The 20209-nt window shown below is 33.6% G+C and overlaps 4 protein-coding genes across 4 annotated transcripts; 3 read left to right on the forward strand and 1 right to left on the reverse strand.

Moving 5' to 3' along the window:
• Window positions 1–24: 24 nt before the first annotated feature.
• On the reverse strand, window positions 25–5198 carry LOC127239761 (respiratory burst oxidase homolog protein C-like). The gene is made up of 12 exons (XM_051258066.1): window positions 4693–5198; window positions 4454–4610; window positions 4312–4360; window positions 4119–4229; window positions 3615–4046; window positions 2461–2844; window positions 2146–2360; window positions 1967–2069; window positions 1844–1881; window positions 777–1315; window positions 529–653; window positions 25–439 (listed from the first exon to the last, which is right to left on the reverse strand). The coding sequence occupies exons 1-11, from the start codon at window positions 5120–5122 to the stop codon at window positions 544–546; spliced, it is 2568 nt and encodes an 855-aa protein (XP_051114023.1). The 5' UTR covers window positions 5123–5198; the 3' UTR covers window positions 25–439; window positions 529–543.
• A 3221-nt stretch (window positions 5199–8419) lies between these two features.
• LOC127239775 (4-coumarate--CoA ligase 2-like) lies at window positions 8420–11804 on the forward strand. The gene is made up of 5 exons (XM_051258088.1): window positions 8420–9492; window positions 10047–10245; window positions 11027–11240; window positions 11328–11430; window positions 11532–11804. The coding sequence occupies exons 1-5, from the start codon at window positions 8497–8499 to the stop codon at window positions 11670–11672; spliced, it is 1653 nt and encodes a 550-aa protein (XP_051114045.1). The 5' UTR covers window positions 8420–8496; the 3' UTR covers window positions 11673–11804.
• A 1470-nt stretch (window positions 11805–13274) lies between these two features.
• Window positions 13275–13996, forward strand: LOC127239791 (uncharacterized). The gene has a single exon (XM_051258113.1). It carries the CDS (start codon window positions 13335–13337, stop codon window positions 13683–13685), a length of 351 nt encoding a protein of 116 aa, XP_051114070.1. The 5' UTR covers window positions 13275–13334; the 3' UTR covers window positions 13686–13996.
• On the forward strand, window positions 13707–18333 carry LOC127239195 (E3 ubiquitin-protein ligase RSL1-like). Its single transcript, XM_051257230.1, has 2 exons — window positions 13707–13987; window positions 17751–18333. Exons 1-2 carry the CDS (start codon window positions 13707–13709, stop codon window positions 18331–18333), a joined length of 864 nt encoding a protein of 287 aa, XP_051113187.1.
• The last annotated feature ends 1876 nt before the right edge of the window (window positions 18334–20209 follow it).

Raw genomic sequence — 20209 nt, forward strand, 5'->3', positions numbered from 1 at the left:
CAAGCCCAATTTTGACGACAAAAAAAAAAAAAAAAAAAAATTCATTTATAACAAATAATTTTATACATGGCTTATTTCATATCTTTCAAACACTACATTTTCTTACCATCAGTCACTGCTATTACAAAATCAATTCATTAAACATATTATTTTAATTTATTAATTCACTCGTATATATTAAAACTTGTCTTTAGTTCACATGAACGTAAATTTTGAAGCAATAAAAAGATAAGAAACTATTGAAAGTATTGATTATTGGACATATTAATCACACGATTGACTACACAAACATCCGAAATTTGAATATCGGAACCATCACCACACACACAAATATATATATATATAGTCCCGTAAGGAATGGCCTGCTAGTGTAGGCGTTGGATTTGTAAGTATGAGGTCATCTGCCACACATGGTTCGCCTAGTGTTCGTCTGTCGGGCCTAGTTTACAAGGTATTAGGTTAGACTGCGGGTTCCTACTTCATAATATATATATATATGATTTGAGACAACAAAACTTGTACATGTACCATATTTCCGAAGAATTAGAAGTTTTCCTTATGGAACTCGAACTCGGTTGTTGTTTTCCGGGAGAAATCTCGGGCAAGTTGTCTTAGCTGCTTCGCTGGCTTTGGTGGTCCGCAATAGAACACTCCTTACCACATTCACAAAACAAAATACACACATATATATATATATATATTTATCTCATCAATAAATAAATAAAATAAACGAATTGAATCGAATCGAACATAATAAATCATCGATCGAGGCTTACCAACGGTCGAATTGGGATGGTTAAGTGCAATCTCCTTGAACACATCTCGCCACTTAGGCCTCGCGAAGTGCGACTTAACCCGAGTCTCGGACACCACGTCCACCCCTGTCTTGGCGAGGTTTATCGACTGAATCATGGCGATGAGGGCGGAGCGCACGTCGCCTTCCTCGTACACGCTCGTGCAATAATTGTGCATTTCGATCACACCCTTGTGGTCCATTTCCGCGGCCTCGTTCATCACGTCGTTGAACCACCCGAGCGAGCCTTGCTCCTTGGTCACCCAATAGAAGTAGGCCCGCCGAGTCTTGAACTCCACGTGTTTCTTGCATTTCGATGATCCTCGAATCCTCCCTTCCTCCACGGCTTTCCTTTCCTCGTCCTCTTCCCGATCTATTTCTTTGATGTTGTTGATGATGTCCTTAACCACGCTGATCATCGGCGTCGCGCCAATGCCGAGCCCGGTTAGTAGCACGACATTGTAGTCCTTGTAGTCTTGTGTCGGCGCGCCATACGGCCCGTCGATTAGTACCTTTGGGAAGCTGTGAAATTTTGCATTCAAAATATTTTTGATGTATCGAGATTGGTATGTTCGAATTTTTTTCTTTTTTTTTGTATATATATGTGAATAGTAAAAGAATAAATAGAAAATAAAGTGTTTGATGCCATATAAATAAATATTGAATGGAATTTTTAAGATTTTTTATCTATGAAATAATGTTAAGAAAAGATCTTGCTTCCAATTAAAATTGGTGATAAGTGGAGTAACCGTGAACAATATTCATCATTCCCCTCCACGATCATTTCAAAAATCTATACAGAATCAATAACTAATTCGGGTATCATGACTGTGATAGAGGATCTCGGATCCTTCTTAACAAATAATTTAAAAGTCAAACTTCAACTTCAATAATTTTCAAATTAAAACTAAAAAACTGGACTATGGTGTTCGCTTTGGAACAAGTTCGAATGTTTTTTGGACTTTCCAAAAGGAAAGATCTGGAGTTAGATGTGAGAATGAAAATTTGTCTAAGAATGACACTGAGTTATGTTGATGGAAATAGACATACCTGAAAGTATCTTCTTGTTGGGATTCAGCTCTTCGATCCTAGAAACGACCAAAACCAGAAAGCCAACGATTTCATTACATACGTAAAACAAATTAAATCATCATCTTTTGTTGTCAGGTTTACCTTGGAGAGAACAGCTCTGAGTCGTCTGGTCCAATCACCACATACTCTAATATGAACACTGATATAATCATCCTTGGGTGCTGTAGTAATCGAAAATGGATGCCTGCAATACATACATAGATACATATTTATCTATGTTTATATATATATATATATATATAGATAAGGTTCTTAATTACCATTCAAATGGAGAGACAGCAGCGCATTTAACAAAAATGTATTGCCCACTTTTGTATGTGAATCCTGAAGGCTTCGACATGTGCAGTGCTATTACATCTCCAGGGTAGATTATCGGGTCCTTAAGAATTTGGACAGCTTCGACACTCGATCTGAATGTCCTGATCAATCTTTCTCCAATGAAGAGTGTAATGGGAATCGCCAAATACATCCATGTCTATTTTGACAACAATTTTCATCATCATGTAAAGCATAAAACATTGAACAATACTAATGGATTCAATGTTATAAATGACATAGAGAGCGCGCGCACCGACCGTTTTGTTGTACCATTGGTGAGTTAAGTAAAGTTGGTTGCCGTGGACGATGAGGAGAATGTAGACGATGATGAAGATATGGTGGGAATACCAAAAGGCGTTGAAGCCGGTAACTTTTTTCAATAGTTTTGAAAGTTTTAGTTCGTTGCGCCTCAATTGAGGGCTCGCTAAGAGAAAGGCTATGGCCATTAGAACCACCATGGCTATTCCGGTCAAGCTTTCGCATCCCTTTAGAAGATCCCAATAGTTTCGCGGCCGGTGCTTGAAGGCTCGCTCCATTGGCTTGAATTTTTCTTGGCTAGCGTGGAGAAGCCGCGGGTAGTCGCATGCTAGATGCATTATTGTGTGTATTCCGGTTGCGATTACAACCGCGATAGCAATCACCTGAAAAATGCCATCAAAATCGTTGAGATAATTGAGTAACATTACACTTGTTTCAATTTTTTCATTTCCATGATTTCTTATGAAAATATACTGTTTTTGTGGCGAAATATCACATCTAAACTAGTGTTAAAAAAATTCAAACCCCATGTAAACAACTTCAAGGATGTATATGTATGGAGGGACATTGGTTAAGATGCTGATTTAGATAGATTAGTATAGTGCAAATATGTTCCATCGACACAATAAAAACTAACAATTACTCCCTCCCTCGGATGATAAGTTTAGAACATTTGGATCTAACACGGAAATTTTAAAAATGAATACTTTATTTAAAAAGTTATAGTAAAAAAATAATTGAAAATATTTTTGAAAATTTAGTTAGAAATTAAACAAAATGAAAAGAGATAGGTAATAAAGATAATGTGTTGAATAAAGGATAATAGTTAAATGTGATTTGTCGATTTTGCCAAAATTAGCTATAAGAGTAAATTTAGTGGAGAGACTAAAAAAAATAAAAATAAATTTAATGGACAAAGAAAATAATATACATTGTATTATTTAAAAATATATATTGTCTGTCTATTTATATATAGAGTGTGCTGTCTATATATTATTATATTATATGCTGAAATCAATAATAATATGCATTTTTATATTGTATTATATTACCATAAACTGGGTGCACTTTATTATTATAACATGTGTCTGTCTGTTATAATTCAGTACTGTGTTGAATTCTATAATTATATTAAAACAAAGGGATTACTTACTTGGTGGAAATTAATATTGTCGTCGAAGGGCACGACAGCGCCGAGGCGGGTCTTGTTTCGGAGCCAAGTGAGCGTATTCCGGCAAATCGGCAAGAGTATGAGCGCCATGTTGAGCTTGAGCGTCTCGGCGGCGCCCTTGGCAAGGCAGAGGCAGTGCCCCATGACTGCGAACTCGGCCGCCTTGTTCTTGTATTGCACGTACTTGTAAGCATAGAGGCCGGCCATGGCGGCGATCCACGCCGCCATCACCCACACGCGCCGCCAATTGTCGGCCAGAAAGTATCCCAAATTACTGCAACTCCGCCACACCACACCCCCTTCCGTCTCCCTCAGCTTCTCGCTTAAAAGCTTGCTCAGGTTGCGCTTCTTGTCGAACCTCGCCGCCGACGACTCGCTCCGGCCTTGCAGTAGAATCATCTGCAGACTCTCCACCTATATATATATATATATATATGTATAAATAAAACCCTAATATTGATGAGATAGAGATAATTAATTAATTACCTTGATGCCGAGGCCTTTGGGGTCTAATTCTTCCATGAGAAGCCTGGCGTATTCATCTGCACGAATTTGGATATTTGAGAGCCTGTTTGCGGATGCACTCAGACTGATAATCTGTTATTTAACCAAATTAATTCAAATCACATCGCCCATCATCGTGATTCTGATTAAAAAAGTAATTAGAAGCTCAGTTCACCTCTCTCACTTCGTCTTCACTGATTCTCCCATCGGCATCTTTATCCACCCTGTAAATTTGGAATTTTGTATTTATATATATATATATATATCTGTATGTATGTGTGTGTGTTTTTTTATTTCAGAGAGGGGCTAATTATTACATGTCGAAGAAGATTTGAAGGCGGGAATCGAAGCTCTGATCGACGATGAGGTCCCAGAATTCTTTAAAGTGAGGTTTAGTTATGGAATCGGCGCCGGCGATGTTCGCCCGCCGTGCCAGCGATTCGAAGAGGGCGCCGGCGAATTCATCGTCCATACCTAATGTCGGCATAAAGAACAAGTGAATTTGGTATTTTGGTAGTTGAGAGGCTATGGAGGAATTCGATAGAGTTAATTCTACCAATGCATTTAGCAAATTGTGCGCGAGTTAGGACTCCATTGTTGCCGGCGGTAAGCTCGTCGAACTTCTTCTCCACCGCCGTCCAGGAGGCCTCGCCGTCGCTGGTCTTGGAAATGAATTTCAGTCCCTTAAGTGCACGCGCCGCCGGGGATTCGAGTCTGCCAGGGTGAGGGCTGCGGCCGGTTAGAGAACTCCAACGCCGTGAGATCATCAGCCGGAGTTTCGCCGGAGCTTCTCCGACCGTCCATGCTCCGGCCGGCGGTTCCTCTTCCTGGCCGCCTTCGCCTCCTACGCTTTGCACCACCGCCGAGTCGGGAGTGATCTCCACGCGGTCATCCTCGATACCCTTGTTCACCTCCCTGATTACCGACGGCGTTGTGCCGCCATCGCCGCCGGAGTCGCGGCGGCGCTCGGAATTGGGGCTCTGCATTAGTGACACTGATATGTAATAAACCTGCGAATGATTGATATTGCAAAAGCTTTCTGTGCATACATTTATAATAATTATCGATTCGTGCAGTATATAAACACCACAAGTTGATCTTTAAATTTGCTTTTTGCAATCAACACATATTATTGAAAGTAACAATAGTACTCAAAAAACCTTTTATAAAAAATGAATAAAAATCTGCATGCATCACGACAATGCATCATCTTTATCGTCTTTCATTACATCATCTGCGGACCTATGTAACAATATACGGTGGACTAGTAATGGTCATGTTGTGGGTTCAAATTTATGATACTTTTGGATTTGACTAGCCACACATGATTCATCTAAGTATGGTTTACTTTATCGAACTTAGTTTACAGACTATTAAATTTGGCTAGAAGTTTACCCCAAACACACTCGAATAATAACTGCGAATTCTCACGTCATTAAAAAAATAAATAAATGAACAAAAGCTATGTTCACAAACATATGCAATAGTATACTAGTTAAGAGGTCAAATTCATATGTTAAATTATATGGAAGAGAGATATATAAGTGCTAATTAGCGCTAATTAATACTCCTTCCATACCGATGAAAATACAAGGGACTCGAACTAGATACCTAAGGCTCTGATACCATATTAGATGATGTAAATAATTGATTCGTTTAAAAATTTAAATTGTTAAGATATATATCATTTATTTATTTATCTATAAACTGAAATTCACCGAGGTTTATTAATTTTCTTGAACAACAATAGCATTAATTAATTAATTTAATTATATGCATATATTTTGTGGTGGGAGAGTGCCTAAAAATGATCCCAACCATGCATGCATGGAGCTTTGAAGTACAGATAAGTTGAAAGATGATTGAAGGCCTTTTGTTGATTAAAGTGATTCCACTATGTAAATTTGATGAGATTTTAGTGACCCATAAAAATAAGGGTGGTGTGACATAAAGAAGTTTGATTATTTATCAATTCTAAAAGCATTCTTATGTTGTACTTATCATCCAAAAAAATCAACCACAATCATTGTCCAAGAATTCATCGATACATTTAGCAATTGTGAAAGCTTCCCCTTCCCCTACCCCTACCCCTACCCCTACCCCTAAAACAAGAATATGCATAACATACTTTCTTGCACTTGTTAAGGTTGAATCTTGCAAGCCCATTTCAACAAAGGTCCAATTACATCAAACCATCTTCATGCTTATTGGACTAAGATTGAATTTTTTTATTTTATTTTTTTACAAAGTAGGAAGTCGCTACCAAGATGTTATGAGGTTTTTGGTTGCAAATTATAAGGCATAGGTAAGTGAAAGTTTGATTTTATGGTTAGATAATGAACTGTTGTTTGATTGTTTGGCCGATCCGAGAGTAGTCGAAAATTTGAGCTCATGAGATCTCTACACCGTTAGATCATCTCTCATGGGACTATCACCGAGTTATATTGGTCAATACAATAAAAATCCATTAGGTATTGCACAAATAGTTTAAATGCATTTAAAACCTAAAGTTGCTTGGACGGTGTGATTGTTTTGTGTTTTAGTTTAAATTTTTTTTTATGTGAAGTATAAAAAGTTATATAAATAATATCAAAATAATTAGTGTCTATAATATATTAATTTTTTTAGAAGATTTTTGAAAAAAAAAAACAAACCCGTGTTTGTTTCTAATTTTTAGGAATTTTTACCATTCAAGTCATTTTTCATAAAAATAATTAATTTGATTGATTTTTATTATTATTATTATTTTCAAACATATAAACCAAATCCAAACATTAACCAAGCACTCCTTATGGGTTTCGTTTATTTTTTCAACTTTTTTATTGTATAATTTTATAGTTTTCTTTCAAAAGTCGCATTCAATGTATATATATATATATATATATTTATGTAGAATACTAAATTTAACAATTATTTCAATTTAAAGATATCAAAATTTTGAAATACAAATCGGAATGAAAAGTAGTACTCCTTCTGTCCCATTGAAAGGTTAATAATTTTCATTTTCGTACGTCCCAAAACAAAACAAGGTTATCATTTCCTAATTTAGTAATTATAGTACCTACTTAACATAATGAATACCTTTTCAACTTACAATATATTACACAAATGTTATTACTTTATATTACACCATACTAATAGGGTATTTTTGTCCTTTTTTTACTACAATCTAATATAATGCTAATATTAAAAAATTTACGTACAAAAAGTAAACGTCACCCTTCCAACGAGACAGAGGAAGTATAATAATATTTTGAGGAATATATCAATTTATCTACTTATTAATATTGCTGTACTAATAATAATAAAGCACGTGATACTAATAAATGTTGGAATAAATATACGTGGTAACTATTTCATCAAAGACAATAATAATAATAATAACAATAATAATAAATGCCCCATTTATTTCAACGCTTCATGTTTACATCATCCAGTGAAATAGCTAATAATGAGGTTTAAAATAGCTACACTAGTTCAAAACGTTTTTATTTATTTATTTGTTAAACCATTTTTAAATATATCAAAATTTTAATTTAACAAAAATGATAAATTTTTAAAATACAGGGTATATTTCTTTTCATAGATTTTAAAATTTTTTATCTGAATTTAATATTAAAATAATGCATAATTGAATATTTTATGAAAGAAAGATCCATATTCCGAATAGTAAAAACGATTTCGCGACAAACGAAACAAAACTATATTTTCAAATTTAATTTTATTATTTTTACTATTAACTTTTTCTAAATATAAATATATACTCTATTTATTATTCAAATTTACACCTAAATATTTAAATATAGATTTTAATAAAAAATATATATATTGATAGTTAAAAATATAAAATACTATATTTTTTTACTAAAAAATTAAATAAAAACATTTTTATGATAATCTAAAAATAAAAAATAAATAAACATATTTTTTTAAAAAAATGGTAAATTAAATGCTAGTAAATAAAAACACGGAGTAAAATTTATTAGGACATGGCCACGTCTGATGACGTAATTAAGTAAGACGACGTCGTAGTAGTAGGTGGAAACGTCGTCGTAAGGAATGACCCTCTACCGTTCGTTATGTCCACGTGGCGTATCGGACATCTGTGTATCACCTAACACACGTGACCCCACGCGCCATCATCCTCTCTTCCTCACCAACCACACCACACAGCGGCAAATTCCCAATTCTACCCCCGAACAACCCTTAATTCCCATCAACTCCCTAGTCCCGCCTTCCGCCTTCCTTCAACAACCTCTCAGTCTCCGCCGTATATATATCGCAGAGCTGCTCCCCATTCATTTCCAGGTTCAACTCAGCAATAGTTTGAATTGAACCACTTTCAGAAATTGGATCGAAAATGGAGATTGAGACTAAGCCTGAGGAGATTGTGTTCAGATCAAAGTTGCCGGATATCTACATTCCCAAGCATCTCCCGCTGCATTCCTACTGTTTCGAGAATATTGCAAAGTTTAGCTCTAGGCCATGCTTGATTAATGGCGCTACCGATGAGGTGTATAGCTATGCTGAGGTTGAGCGAACTTCGAGGAAGGTCGGAGCTGGATTGAGCAAGCTCGGGATCAACCAGGGGGATACAATCATGATCCTCCTGCACAATTCTCCGGAATTTGTGTTCGCGTTCCTCGGCGCCTCGTACATCGGCGCACTTTCGACGATGGCGAATCCTTATTTTACACCGGCGGAAGTTATCAAGCAGGCGAAGGCGTCGAGCGCTAGATTGATCATCACGCAGGCGTGCTACGTTGAAAAAGTTAGGGATTACGCGTTCGAGGAAGGTGTTAAGGTCATGTGCATCGATTCTCCGACGCCGCCGGATTGCATCCATTTCTCCGAGCTGATTTCCGCCGACGAGGCTGATATTCCAGCGGTGAAAATCAATCCGGATGACGTTGTGGCGCTGCCGTACTCTTCCGGTACCACTGGACTCCCCAAAGGCGTGATGCTCACGCACAAGGGGCTTGTTACCAGCGTCGCGCAGCAAGTGGATGGAGAAAATCCGAATCTCTATATTCATAGCGAGGATGTGATGCTCTGCGTGTTGCCGTTATTTCACATTTACTCGCTCAATTCTGTTTTGCTCTGCGGATTGCGCGTCGGGGCTGCTATCCTAATCATGCAGAAATTCGATATCGTACCATTTCTGGAGCTGATACCAAAGTACAAAGTCTCGATTGGGCCTTTCGTGCCGCCGATAGTCCTCGCCATTGCCAAGAGTCCATTGGTGGATAAATACGACCTTTCCTCTGTTCGGACGGTGATGTCCGGGGCGGCGCCGCTGGGGAAGGAGCTGGAGGATGCTGTACGGATCAAGTTTCCTAATGCCAAACTTGGTCAGGTAAATTATTTATTCATTTCTTCACCCAATACTTTGAATTCAACTAGTAAACAATCAATTTTGTTCCTGTTTTGAGGTTAAAAAACACGAGCATGAATTACATAACTAGCGTGTCCTCTTCAGTAAATTCGATCTGCTTGGAAAGTTGTTAAGTATTTTATTTATAATATGAACCGTCAATTGGATATTGGTACGTCTCTTCAAGCAATGCACTTAGCCCTTTTATAGGATCGTCAATTATATGTTTCCTTGATCGTTCAAAATGATCAATCATGTGACGTTACTGTCGTCCTTTTTACTACAGTAGGTTAATATGGAGGAGGGTGATGATGTACTGTAGGTATAAATACTCTTTTCTGCAGGACCAAATAGAGAGATATAAGATAAGACCAAAATAGTCTGGTATGCTTTAACTAATTTCTGACTCCCCATCGAACAGGCTGGCCTGCATAATTATTACCTTTCCCCTTTCTTGTAGCAATAATTTAACAACAATATATTTTGCTTCATTGAAAATTTGGTGGTGAAATAATGAGTGTACTGCTATTGTGAAGGGGTATGGAATGACAGAGGCTGGACCAGTGCTAGCCATGTGCTTGGCGTTTGCCAAAGAACCATTCCAGATCAAATCAGGGGCCTGTGGAACAGTAGTCAGAAATGCTGAGATGAAAATTGTGGATACAGAAACTGGTGCTTCACTAGGACGGAATCAGCCTGGTGAAATCTGCATTCGGGGTGATCAGATCATGAAAGGTAATAAATCAGACCATATGTGACTTTTTTATTATTTTCTTGATAGAACGTGCAAGCCATCTTCAGGGTTAGGTAGTGATCCATAGCTATACAGAAATTAAAAAAAAATAAAACTAGAAATATAATTAGGCCCATCCTTGTGTTTTATCCATTGACTGCCTTATTTGTTACATCTTGTGGTAAATTGATTCTAGTTTGGGAAAAGGAAAGCAACTAAGTTTATGAAATATACTTTTTTTTTTCTTGTGTTGTTGTTCTGGTTCTTGAAAGTAAAAAGTGAATGAGAAGAAGCCATGTGGAGTTGGTGGACAGAGATGTTTGCCCACCTAATTGCCAGTCGTGCTAATACAATTTTAGAAGCATTGTTTTTTGCCTAAGTAGTTGAAAGTAGTGACGTTTTGGACAAAGTGCGATGGCTACACAACACGCACTTTTTTTTTTTGAATAGATTGACTAATTCAATGGTGGGCAACAAGTCAAATTTTATTTTTTAATAGAAAAATTTACTTTTACCAAAATACTAGTGAACAACGTGTGATATAATAATAAAAAATGAAATTTGTTCTACATCTTAATTTTAAAGCTTCTTACTACATGTTAGGCCTCCAATATCTAGACACTTATTTTGATCATGTCACAATATTAGAGTTATATGTTTCGAGTTTGAGTCTGAGAGTTAAAAAAATAATTAATAATGTATATTCCTAAAAATTTAAAATTTATTTTTTTAAATTTATAGATGATGCGACCATTCAGATCATCTAATACTACAATTTGGCAGGCTATTTGAATGATCAGGAATCTACAAAGAGGACAATCGACAAACAAGGGTGGCTACACACGGGCGACATAGGATTCATCGACGACGACGACGAGCTCTTCATCGTGGATCGCCTCAAGGAGATAATCAAGTACAAAGGCTTTCAAGTTGCTCCGGCCGAGATCGAAGCCATCCTCCTCAACCATCCATGTATCTCCGATGCAGCCGTTGTTCCGTAAGCAATCATAACCAATCGAATCGAATCGAATCCAATTCAATCCAAGCCGTCAATCTCATGATCCAACAAACTATGCAAATGCAGGATGATAGATGAGCAAGCCGGAGAAGTTCCGGTGGCCTTTGTAGTGAAATCCAATGGCTCAACCATCACTGAGGATGAGATCAAGCAGTTCGTCTCCAAACAGGTCTTCCCAATCCCACAATATTTACTATAAATCCGTTAAAAAATAATTTACTAATTAATTAAAATTTAATTATAATTATTTTTATGTAAATTTGAGAGCAGGTAATATTCTACAAGAGGATAAACCGTGTGTTCTTCATTGAAGCCATTCCCAAGTCTCCTTCAGGTAAAATATTGAGAAAAGATTTGAGAGCAAAATTAAATGGTGCTGGTGCTGGTGTTGGTGCTTCCAAAGTAAATTGACAAGTATTTTTACTATCCCTTTGTCTATGTCTATGTATTTGTTTATAATATTTATTGGAATCAAAAGACCAGTAAATTGGTTGTAACACAAAATATTATTACCATTTACCAATACACATGATGATGGATGGATATTACTGTTGTAATATGCATGTTATAATTATTTTAATACTTTGTTTGGGTTTAGCGCATAGAGATGATCTTACACTCAACAAATGGTATATTTATTATTAAGGTTAGCTATTTTATTAAAATGGACGTTGGAATTCGATTATATAAATTTAAACTTATTAGTAATATTTTTTAAAAAATATTTAAATTAATTTCTTTTCTTATAAATCTGGCCAGGCCAGACATAGTAGAATTTGTTCAGGCCCATGTTTTTTCAACTGTTTCTAGGAAAATCTTCTCAGTGTAATTTTCTTGCCAAAAGCCTTCTTTTGTGTGCTCGAATTTTCAAGCAATGTTTATTTTTGTCACCTATAGTAATTAATTGCAGCCTGTTTGAAAACATTTAATAGGAACTAAGCACACAGTGCATTTTTTAAAATATAGTCTAATTTATATAAAATAAATACTCTTATATGTCTGAAAAAATTATATCATTTTCTTTATAAGACAAAATTATGTCAATTTTTCTGTAAATTTACAAAAAATAAAAAAATGTAGCATAATTTACCATACTAGACCTAATATTCTGATACATAAACACTTAAATTTATAGGGATACATGTCATTAATTTACATACAAAATCAACCCACAATTATTATGTGTTAAATTAGGACAAATAAAATGAATTAGACATATCTTTTATATAGATGTAATAAGTGTCATTTTAGAATAAATTGAGAAGGCAATGATAATTAAATGTAAATTTATTGTAATGATAATTTTTATAACACATTTTCTTCCAAATTTCAACATTGTATAAATATAGTACAATACTTTATAGTTAACAAATAAAATAATACATAATATAATTTATAATGTTTAATTATCGGCTTATTCAATAATTTTAATTTATTTAATAGTCATTTTTAAAAAATTGATCGCTCAAACAATAAATTGAAGTGTTTGATATATGAGTTTCTTGAAAGAACTTATTGAACTATAAAAATTAATTTTTAAAAATTATCTTACCAAGGCAACATATTTGAAGTTAAAGGTTTGGTCCGATGCATGAGTGGGTGTGTGTGAGTAAAAAATTATATATATAATAAATAATTACATATAACGAACTTACTTATAATAATGATTTTAGAATTATATGAAAAAATCTTATAAAAAAATTATACTATTTATAAGATATTTTAGCCAAACAATACACCAATGCGAAATAAAATCATATTTTTTGGGATATCCTACCAAAAAAATTAATCTTGATATTATACTTCAATCATCTTTGTTTTTTTAATTTTACATAGACAATATTATTATCAAATTCATTTACCTATAAAAAAAAATCCATTATATCCTTTTATTAAATATAATACAATCAAAATATTTTTCTTTTTATAAAATATACTGTAATATCAAAATATTAATTAAAATAAAACACAAATTTTTAATTTAAAATCAAACAAACAAACCAGAGAATCACGCATAATTATCTCTTAAATAACAACCAATTAAATCTCTGATCGATCGACAGATCACCATCCATGGAATCTCATCCAAAGAACCCCTCCCAATCCCATCCCTCCGGCGAGCTTCTGCCACCGGAATCGGAAATTCCGGCCGGCGAGTCGTTGCCGTCAAATCCAATTGAATGCCGAATATGCTTCGAGGACATTGAAACCGGCCAAATCATCGCCGCCGGCGACTGCGGCCACACGTACTGCAGCCACTGCATTACAAAGCACGTCAACACGGCCGTGTTCTCGAAAAACGAGTGGGCCGACATCGACGGTGGTCTGGTGCTGATCTGTCCCCTCCGCCGCATTAATTGCAGCGGATTCCTCGACGTCGACGCGAGCCGCGGCCGGTTGCCGGAGATGCTGGTGGCGCGGTAGGAGGACGCCGCCTGCGTGATGATGGTGCAGCACCGGAGATGCTATTGTCCGTACAAAGATTGCTTGGGGTTGATCGAGAAGGAAAACGATGGCTGCGGCGACGACATGACGGAGACGGAGTGCCCCTATTGCCGGCGGCGCGTGTGCGTCCGGTGCAATTCCACGTGGCATTCGGGGATTGGGTGTGACAAGCTCCCTGACGAGAAGCTTCATCGACTGGCGAAGGGGATGCAGTGGAAGAGATGCCCCGACTATAAACTTTACGTCGACAGGACTAGCGGATGCAGCTTTATCCATTGCAGGTAACTAAATTTACTCTATTATTAACTTGGTAAATTCTGACAAATTAAATTTAATTATTATTTTCTATTCGGCATTTATTTATTTAGAATAAATATTATTATTTTTATTATATATATTTTTTTTACTCCTTCCGTCCCACATAATATATTCCTATTTTTTATTTTCGTAGATAAACTTGTTCTTTCTATTTTTGAAAATATAATTATGCATTTTAATCGCATTTTAAATTTTATTATTTTTTTAATTTTAATTAAATTATTTAGTTATCTTAATCATAATCTATAATTATTTTTACTTATACACTTTTTAATTACCTATTAATTATATTTTATCTAAATTCTCGTATCTACGGTAATAAACCCAAAATATGTGGGACAGAGGAAGTATTTTTTAAATTTTTAATTAAATTTTTAAATCTATTACCTATACCTTTTAATTTTATTATATTTTTAATAAAATATTTATTTTTAAATTTTAACTCTCTAATTTTACGAGAGAGTTTATATTTAATTAATAATAATATGAAATGATATTTTAAAATTACGTTTAATTTTTTTTGTTTTTACTCCTAAATTTATGCATATTCTAGTTAAAACATTTTATCAAATTATTCTACAACTTTCTTTTATCAAATTTTTTATAATATTTTACTTTATTTTTTATAGACTTCATTTTAACAGTATCATTATATAATATCACTATTTTCTAATTTACATCGTATTCTTGTAATTTAGAAATCGCCTCTCATTCGAAATTATACTTTCCTTCCACCTATAAATTTTTCATTTACCATTTTAGTATATTCAAATTATTATTATTTTATTTAAAGTAACTCTAAATTAAATATCAAAATATTTTTAAAAGTAAAATAGAACATTAAATGAAAAAAATTATTTGAGACTCAATTTTTTAGTTTGTCCATCAAGTTTCAACTTTCTATGTCTATTTAATTTCGCAGAATTGCATATAACCTCTAGTTTATTTGAAAAATCTACTTCATATTCTTTTGTAACTTAAAAACTGAAACCGTTACGTATTTTAAAAAAGTTGTTTCAAATCATCCTTAAAAATTGTTTAAAACTCTTTCTTTCTTTTCCTAAATATTGCAGAAATTCAGGATTTTGAGCAATCTCACACAATTAAACTTACCAAACCATAAATGAGTTATTTTACCATTTAAACTATTTGATAATGATTGAAGTATTAATTTTAATGGATAGATGTGGATCTTACTTCTGCTATGATTGTGGAAGAAAAATGTTAAACAGATGATAATTGTTCCTGTCTTAATTTGTTTAATCTTTTTCTTGCTATTTATGTCTATCGGCTTCTATATACAAAATGAAAAAGCGAATTAGTTTAAAATTATATTGGTTGCTTTATTTTGAAAAATAGATTTTTAATTCTGTGATTTAGATTATATTTTTAAACTTCATAGCTAAAGAAGAAGATTGATACTTGTTTAGTAATGCTCTCAATCATTATTTTTCGAGTACTCACTTAATAAACTTTTGACTGAATGTAATAGTTTTGTAGAGAAGATTGATTTTGTTACCATGATATGTTGAACTTACACAAATATTATTATCATTTATCAGTTCACACGATCAATGTTATTCGTTTAGGATTGAATGTAATAGTTTCTTAAAGAATGTTGATTTTGTTACCAGTACACACGATCAATGTTATTCATTTAGGTTATTAATAATATTATTATTTACCGGTACACGTGATCAATGTTATTCGTTTAGAGTATTCATAAACTTTTGACAAAGAAGATTGATTTTGTTACCATGATATATTGAATTTACACAAATATTATTACTATTTGAATCGTTTAGGGTATTTTACTTTGTAAGATGTATTATAATCTATAATATTTTACTAATAGATTTATAATTATTAGACTAATTAATATTGTGTGTATATACATATATGTTTATTAAATACTATTCTCTTCATCCCAAACAAGGTGCTACATTTAAGTTGGACACGGAATTTTAGGTGAGAAGTATTAAGTAGGATAATTGAGTAATTAGGTGATGTGATGAAAAGAGAAGTATATATTTTATTTTTTTTATTAGGGTGATGTGATGGGATAAAGTGTGGGGATATAAATTAAGTATAATTAATTATTTTTTAATTTAGAAATGTTGCAGGGTGTTTGGGACATACCAAAAAGGAAATGTTGCACGGTGTTTGAGACGGAGGGGGTATAAGATAATACTCACTTCGTCCCATAACTAAATAGTCATTTACTTTTTACACGTAGTTTTAGAAATATTAGTATTATATTTGGATATAGTAAGAATAAAATATAAATGACTAAAATAACCTTATTAGTATGTGTGATATAAAGGTAATGACATTTGTGTAATATATTGTAAGTTGTAAGGGTATTTATAATGTTAGGTAAATAGTACAGTTACAAAAAAAAAAAATGGATATTTTGTTATGAAACGGACTAAATTAGAAAAATAAATACTTTGTAACAGAGAGTATCAATTTTTAGTACAAATTATTGTAACAATGAAGATGCTTTGCAAATTTCTGGACCATGTAACTCGATTCTAGAATTCCAACATCCAATTTGTGATACGGGTATATTTCAAGTTAGAATGCATACATAAGATCAAATAATAATCCAAATAAATCAAATTTAAATAAATATATAAATAATAAATTGAATATCTAAGAATTTTTTGACAAACATGATTTGAATGGTATGAATTGTTTGTTTGTTATTAGTTTATATATATAATTTTAATTTATTTTAATATATAAAAATAATTGACCATGGAGTTCACATAAATTTCAAATATATATAGGATGGGATTTAAATTTGTATTTATTTAAATATATTTATGTTTATATTTATATGAAAGTTAGATCTTATCTATGAAATAACCCAATACATATGTTTTAATTTTATAATTATATATGCAGATATATTTGGTTATCTATAAAAATCAAAACAGAAAAATTACAAATATTGGATAGTAAAAATACATCAAATATTGTATGTTTTTCAACCTAAGTTTATTATTCTCAATTTTTTTTTCCTCGAAAACATCAAATCAAATAGTTATTTTTTATTTATTATATTATACTAAAATTTATTTTTACATTCAAAACATCACGTCAACACATATTTATATTGCATCAAATAACTATTTCAATTCAAAATTTTACTATTTAAAAAACCAAAATTTTAAGGTAAACAAACTAATAATTCAACACACCCAAATAAAAAAATACTTAAATATAATCACATCATAATCAAAACCAACCAAATCTAATTTAACATTAAGGTGTGTTTGTTTGAAAGATTTGGAGGAATTTACACTTTTCGGATTAATTTTTTTCCCTAAAAACATCAAATCAAATACTTATTTTTTATTATTTTATATTATATTAGAAATTAATTTTATATTCAAAATATCATATCAAATACTTATTTATACCATGGTACTATCACTATTTCAATTCAAATTTTTTATTATTTAAATCCTAATCCGAAACCCAAACTCCCAAACAAACACTCCCTAAATATCCAAAATATCTTATTGCATTGGATAAAAACTATCCCCTCCATAACCAAAACCTATAAAAATCTCTACAATTTCAATTTTCTGTTTCATTATATCATTCATTCATTCGTTTCCATCATCTTCCCCATTGATCATCCATGGAATTTACGCCGGCATGCCTGGAAATCGGAGAGTCGTCGTGCTCCCGAACCACATGCAATATCTGCTGCAGGGAGAGAAACTGCGACGAATTGGTCGCCGCCGCCGGCTGCGGCCTCAAGTTCTGCGGCCACAAGTTCTGCAGCCACTGTCTGACGTGGCACGTCGCCACAATCCTAAAATCTAAGAGAGACCCAACTGTATGGCTATACATCAACGACCAATTGAAGCTCAACTGTCCCGTCGACCGCTGCGACGGATTCATCGACGGCGGCGCGTGCTCCGGCGTCTTGCCGGAGAAGATGGTGGCGCAGTGGGAAGACGCCGCCTGCGTGACGAGGATCCCACTTTGGCGGAGATTTTACTGTCCATACAGCGACTGCGCGGCGCTGATCGAGAAGGATTGCGACGAGGGGGAAGTCGACGAGTGGGACATGACGACGGAGGCAGAGTGTCCGTACTGCCGCCGGAAGATGTGCGTTTGGTGCAATGTGCCGTGGCATTCGGGGGTCGGGTGCAGCGAGTTCATCGACAGTTTGGATGAGGATGAAGTCGAGCTTCGTCGGCTGGCCAAGGCGAAGAGGTGGCAGAGATGTCCCGATTGTAAGTTGTTCGTCGACCGGGCGGACGGGTGCGACCATATCCGTTGCAAGTAAGTTCTTTGTTCAACTTCTATCTATGGTTAGGATGCTGATTAGATGATCGATGATTGTGTGTAAATTTCTAGTATGTGTGTATATGAAGTATTTTATATGCATGATGTGTTCACGTAGAGAAAAACTAGTATACAATATATATATTTTTTTAATGATGTAGACCTAAAGTTGTTATTTTTGGAGTGTGCTTTAGATTATTTGAAAGCCGCCTCGTGGATTTGAAGTCATGACCTTGCGATTCTGAGTTAATTCCTACACCATCGAACTTTATGGGATGACTAATATACAATAATTTGAAAACATGTACTGTTTGTTTATATTTATAGAGTATGTTGCATGAATGAGCGTCGATCTAGTGTTTATTAAGTCAAATCAAACTTTCTGGGTATGTTGTATGAATGAGCGTCGATCTAGTGCTTATTAAGTCAAATCAAACTTTCTGGAATGACTAATATATAATAATTTGAAATCATATGTTGTTTATTTATATTTATAGAGTATGTTGTATGAATGAGTGTCGATACAGTACTTATTAAGTCAAATCAAACTTTACGGAATGATTTCGATCTAGTGCTTACGATGTAGTGCTTATTAAGTAAAATCAAATTTTACTGAATGACTAACATACATCGATTTAGTGCTTATTAAGTCAAATCAATGTATCTATATATATATAATAAAAGCAAACATATTTTTATATAGCAGCACGTATATGTACTTTTATTTTGATGACATATCGGAGGTTTAAATCCATGACTTCAAGGTCATAAGTCCACCTCTACACCACTAAATCATTTCTTAGCAGGCCAAATTAGCATACCCGGATGCATGAATATATCATGTGATAAATCTAATAATAGTATATATTAGATAGACTATTATCACGAGTTAATTCATATGTTCAAATTTGTATTGTACTAATATAAATTATAAATTATGTATTGTCTAATGTATCATGTAATGTCTATTATAATGCGATAGAATTAAAAAAAAATTAGCACAATATAATGTTAACTAATTATAGTAATTGTTGCCCTATCTATTATCTATCTATCTGATTATTGTCTTGTGTAATTTTCCATTGATTGATAATGATATATTTAAATCTTAATTAATATTGATAGGTGTGGATGCGATTTTTGCTATGAGTGTGGAGGAAAACTTTATTACCATACAAATCATATTTGCCGCAGTGTTCCTCGTATCATAAGTACGAGGGACAAACAGCAGAAGAAGAAGAAGACGGAGACGACAGCAGATTAAGATTAATGTTAATATTATGTGGTCTGTGTGAAGTAGTGGCATATATGAAAGTCTTCACTACTCCACTATTCCCACTGCTCTACTTCATTACTAATGTTAATGTGACATATGTGAAAGATCTTCACTGCTATCCTCACTCCTCCACTCTTCATGTTAATTATTTTTTTGATGGAATGAAGTAATTGACACATTGAATTATAGATTTTTTTGGTCCCCTAAACATCACTATATAAAAGTCTTCTACACTATCTAGAAAATATAGTGGAAATGCTCAGAAGAACCAATAAAGATTGCATTAAGTTTGACACCAATGGCAGGAGGTATATTTTTTGGATTCATTTTAGTTTTGATTCTTGAGTTTTATTTCGCATTGAATCGATTATTATGCTAAGAATTAAGGGATGTACTCGATTTTGTTTTGATTTTAAATTTTTATTGAAATAATTAAAATCAAACAAATTTTGTTATATATGATGTCCGCAAACAATTGATATACTTCTTTATTAATTAAATTTTTAGTTTTTTTATTTTATATATTATACTAAAAATAATTTTGCATTAAAAATATTACTTCAACAATTATTTATATTTTGTGGTACATTAGAGATTTGAA

Source organism: Andrographis paniculata, unplaced genomic scaffold (assembly GCF_009805555.1).
Source record: "Andrographis paniculata isolate CXL003 unplaced genomic scaffold, ASM980555v1 Contig18END, whole genome shotgun sequence".
NCBI classification, from domain to species: Eukaryota; Viridiplantae; Streptophyta; class Magnoliopsida; order Lamiales; family Acanthaceae; genus Andrographis; species Andrographis paniculata.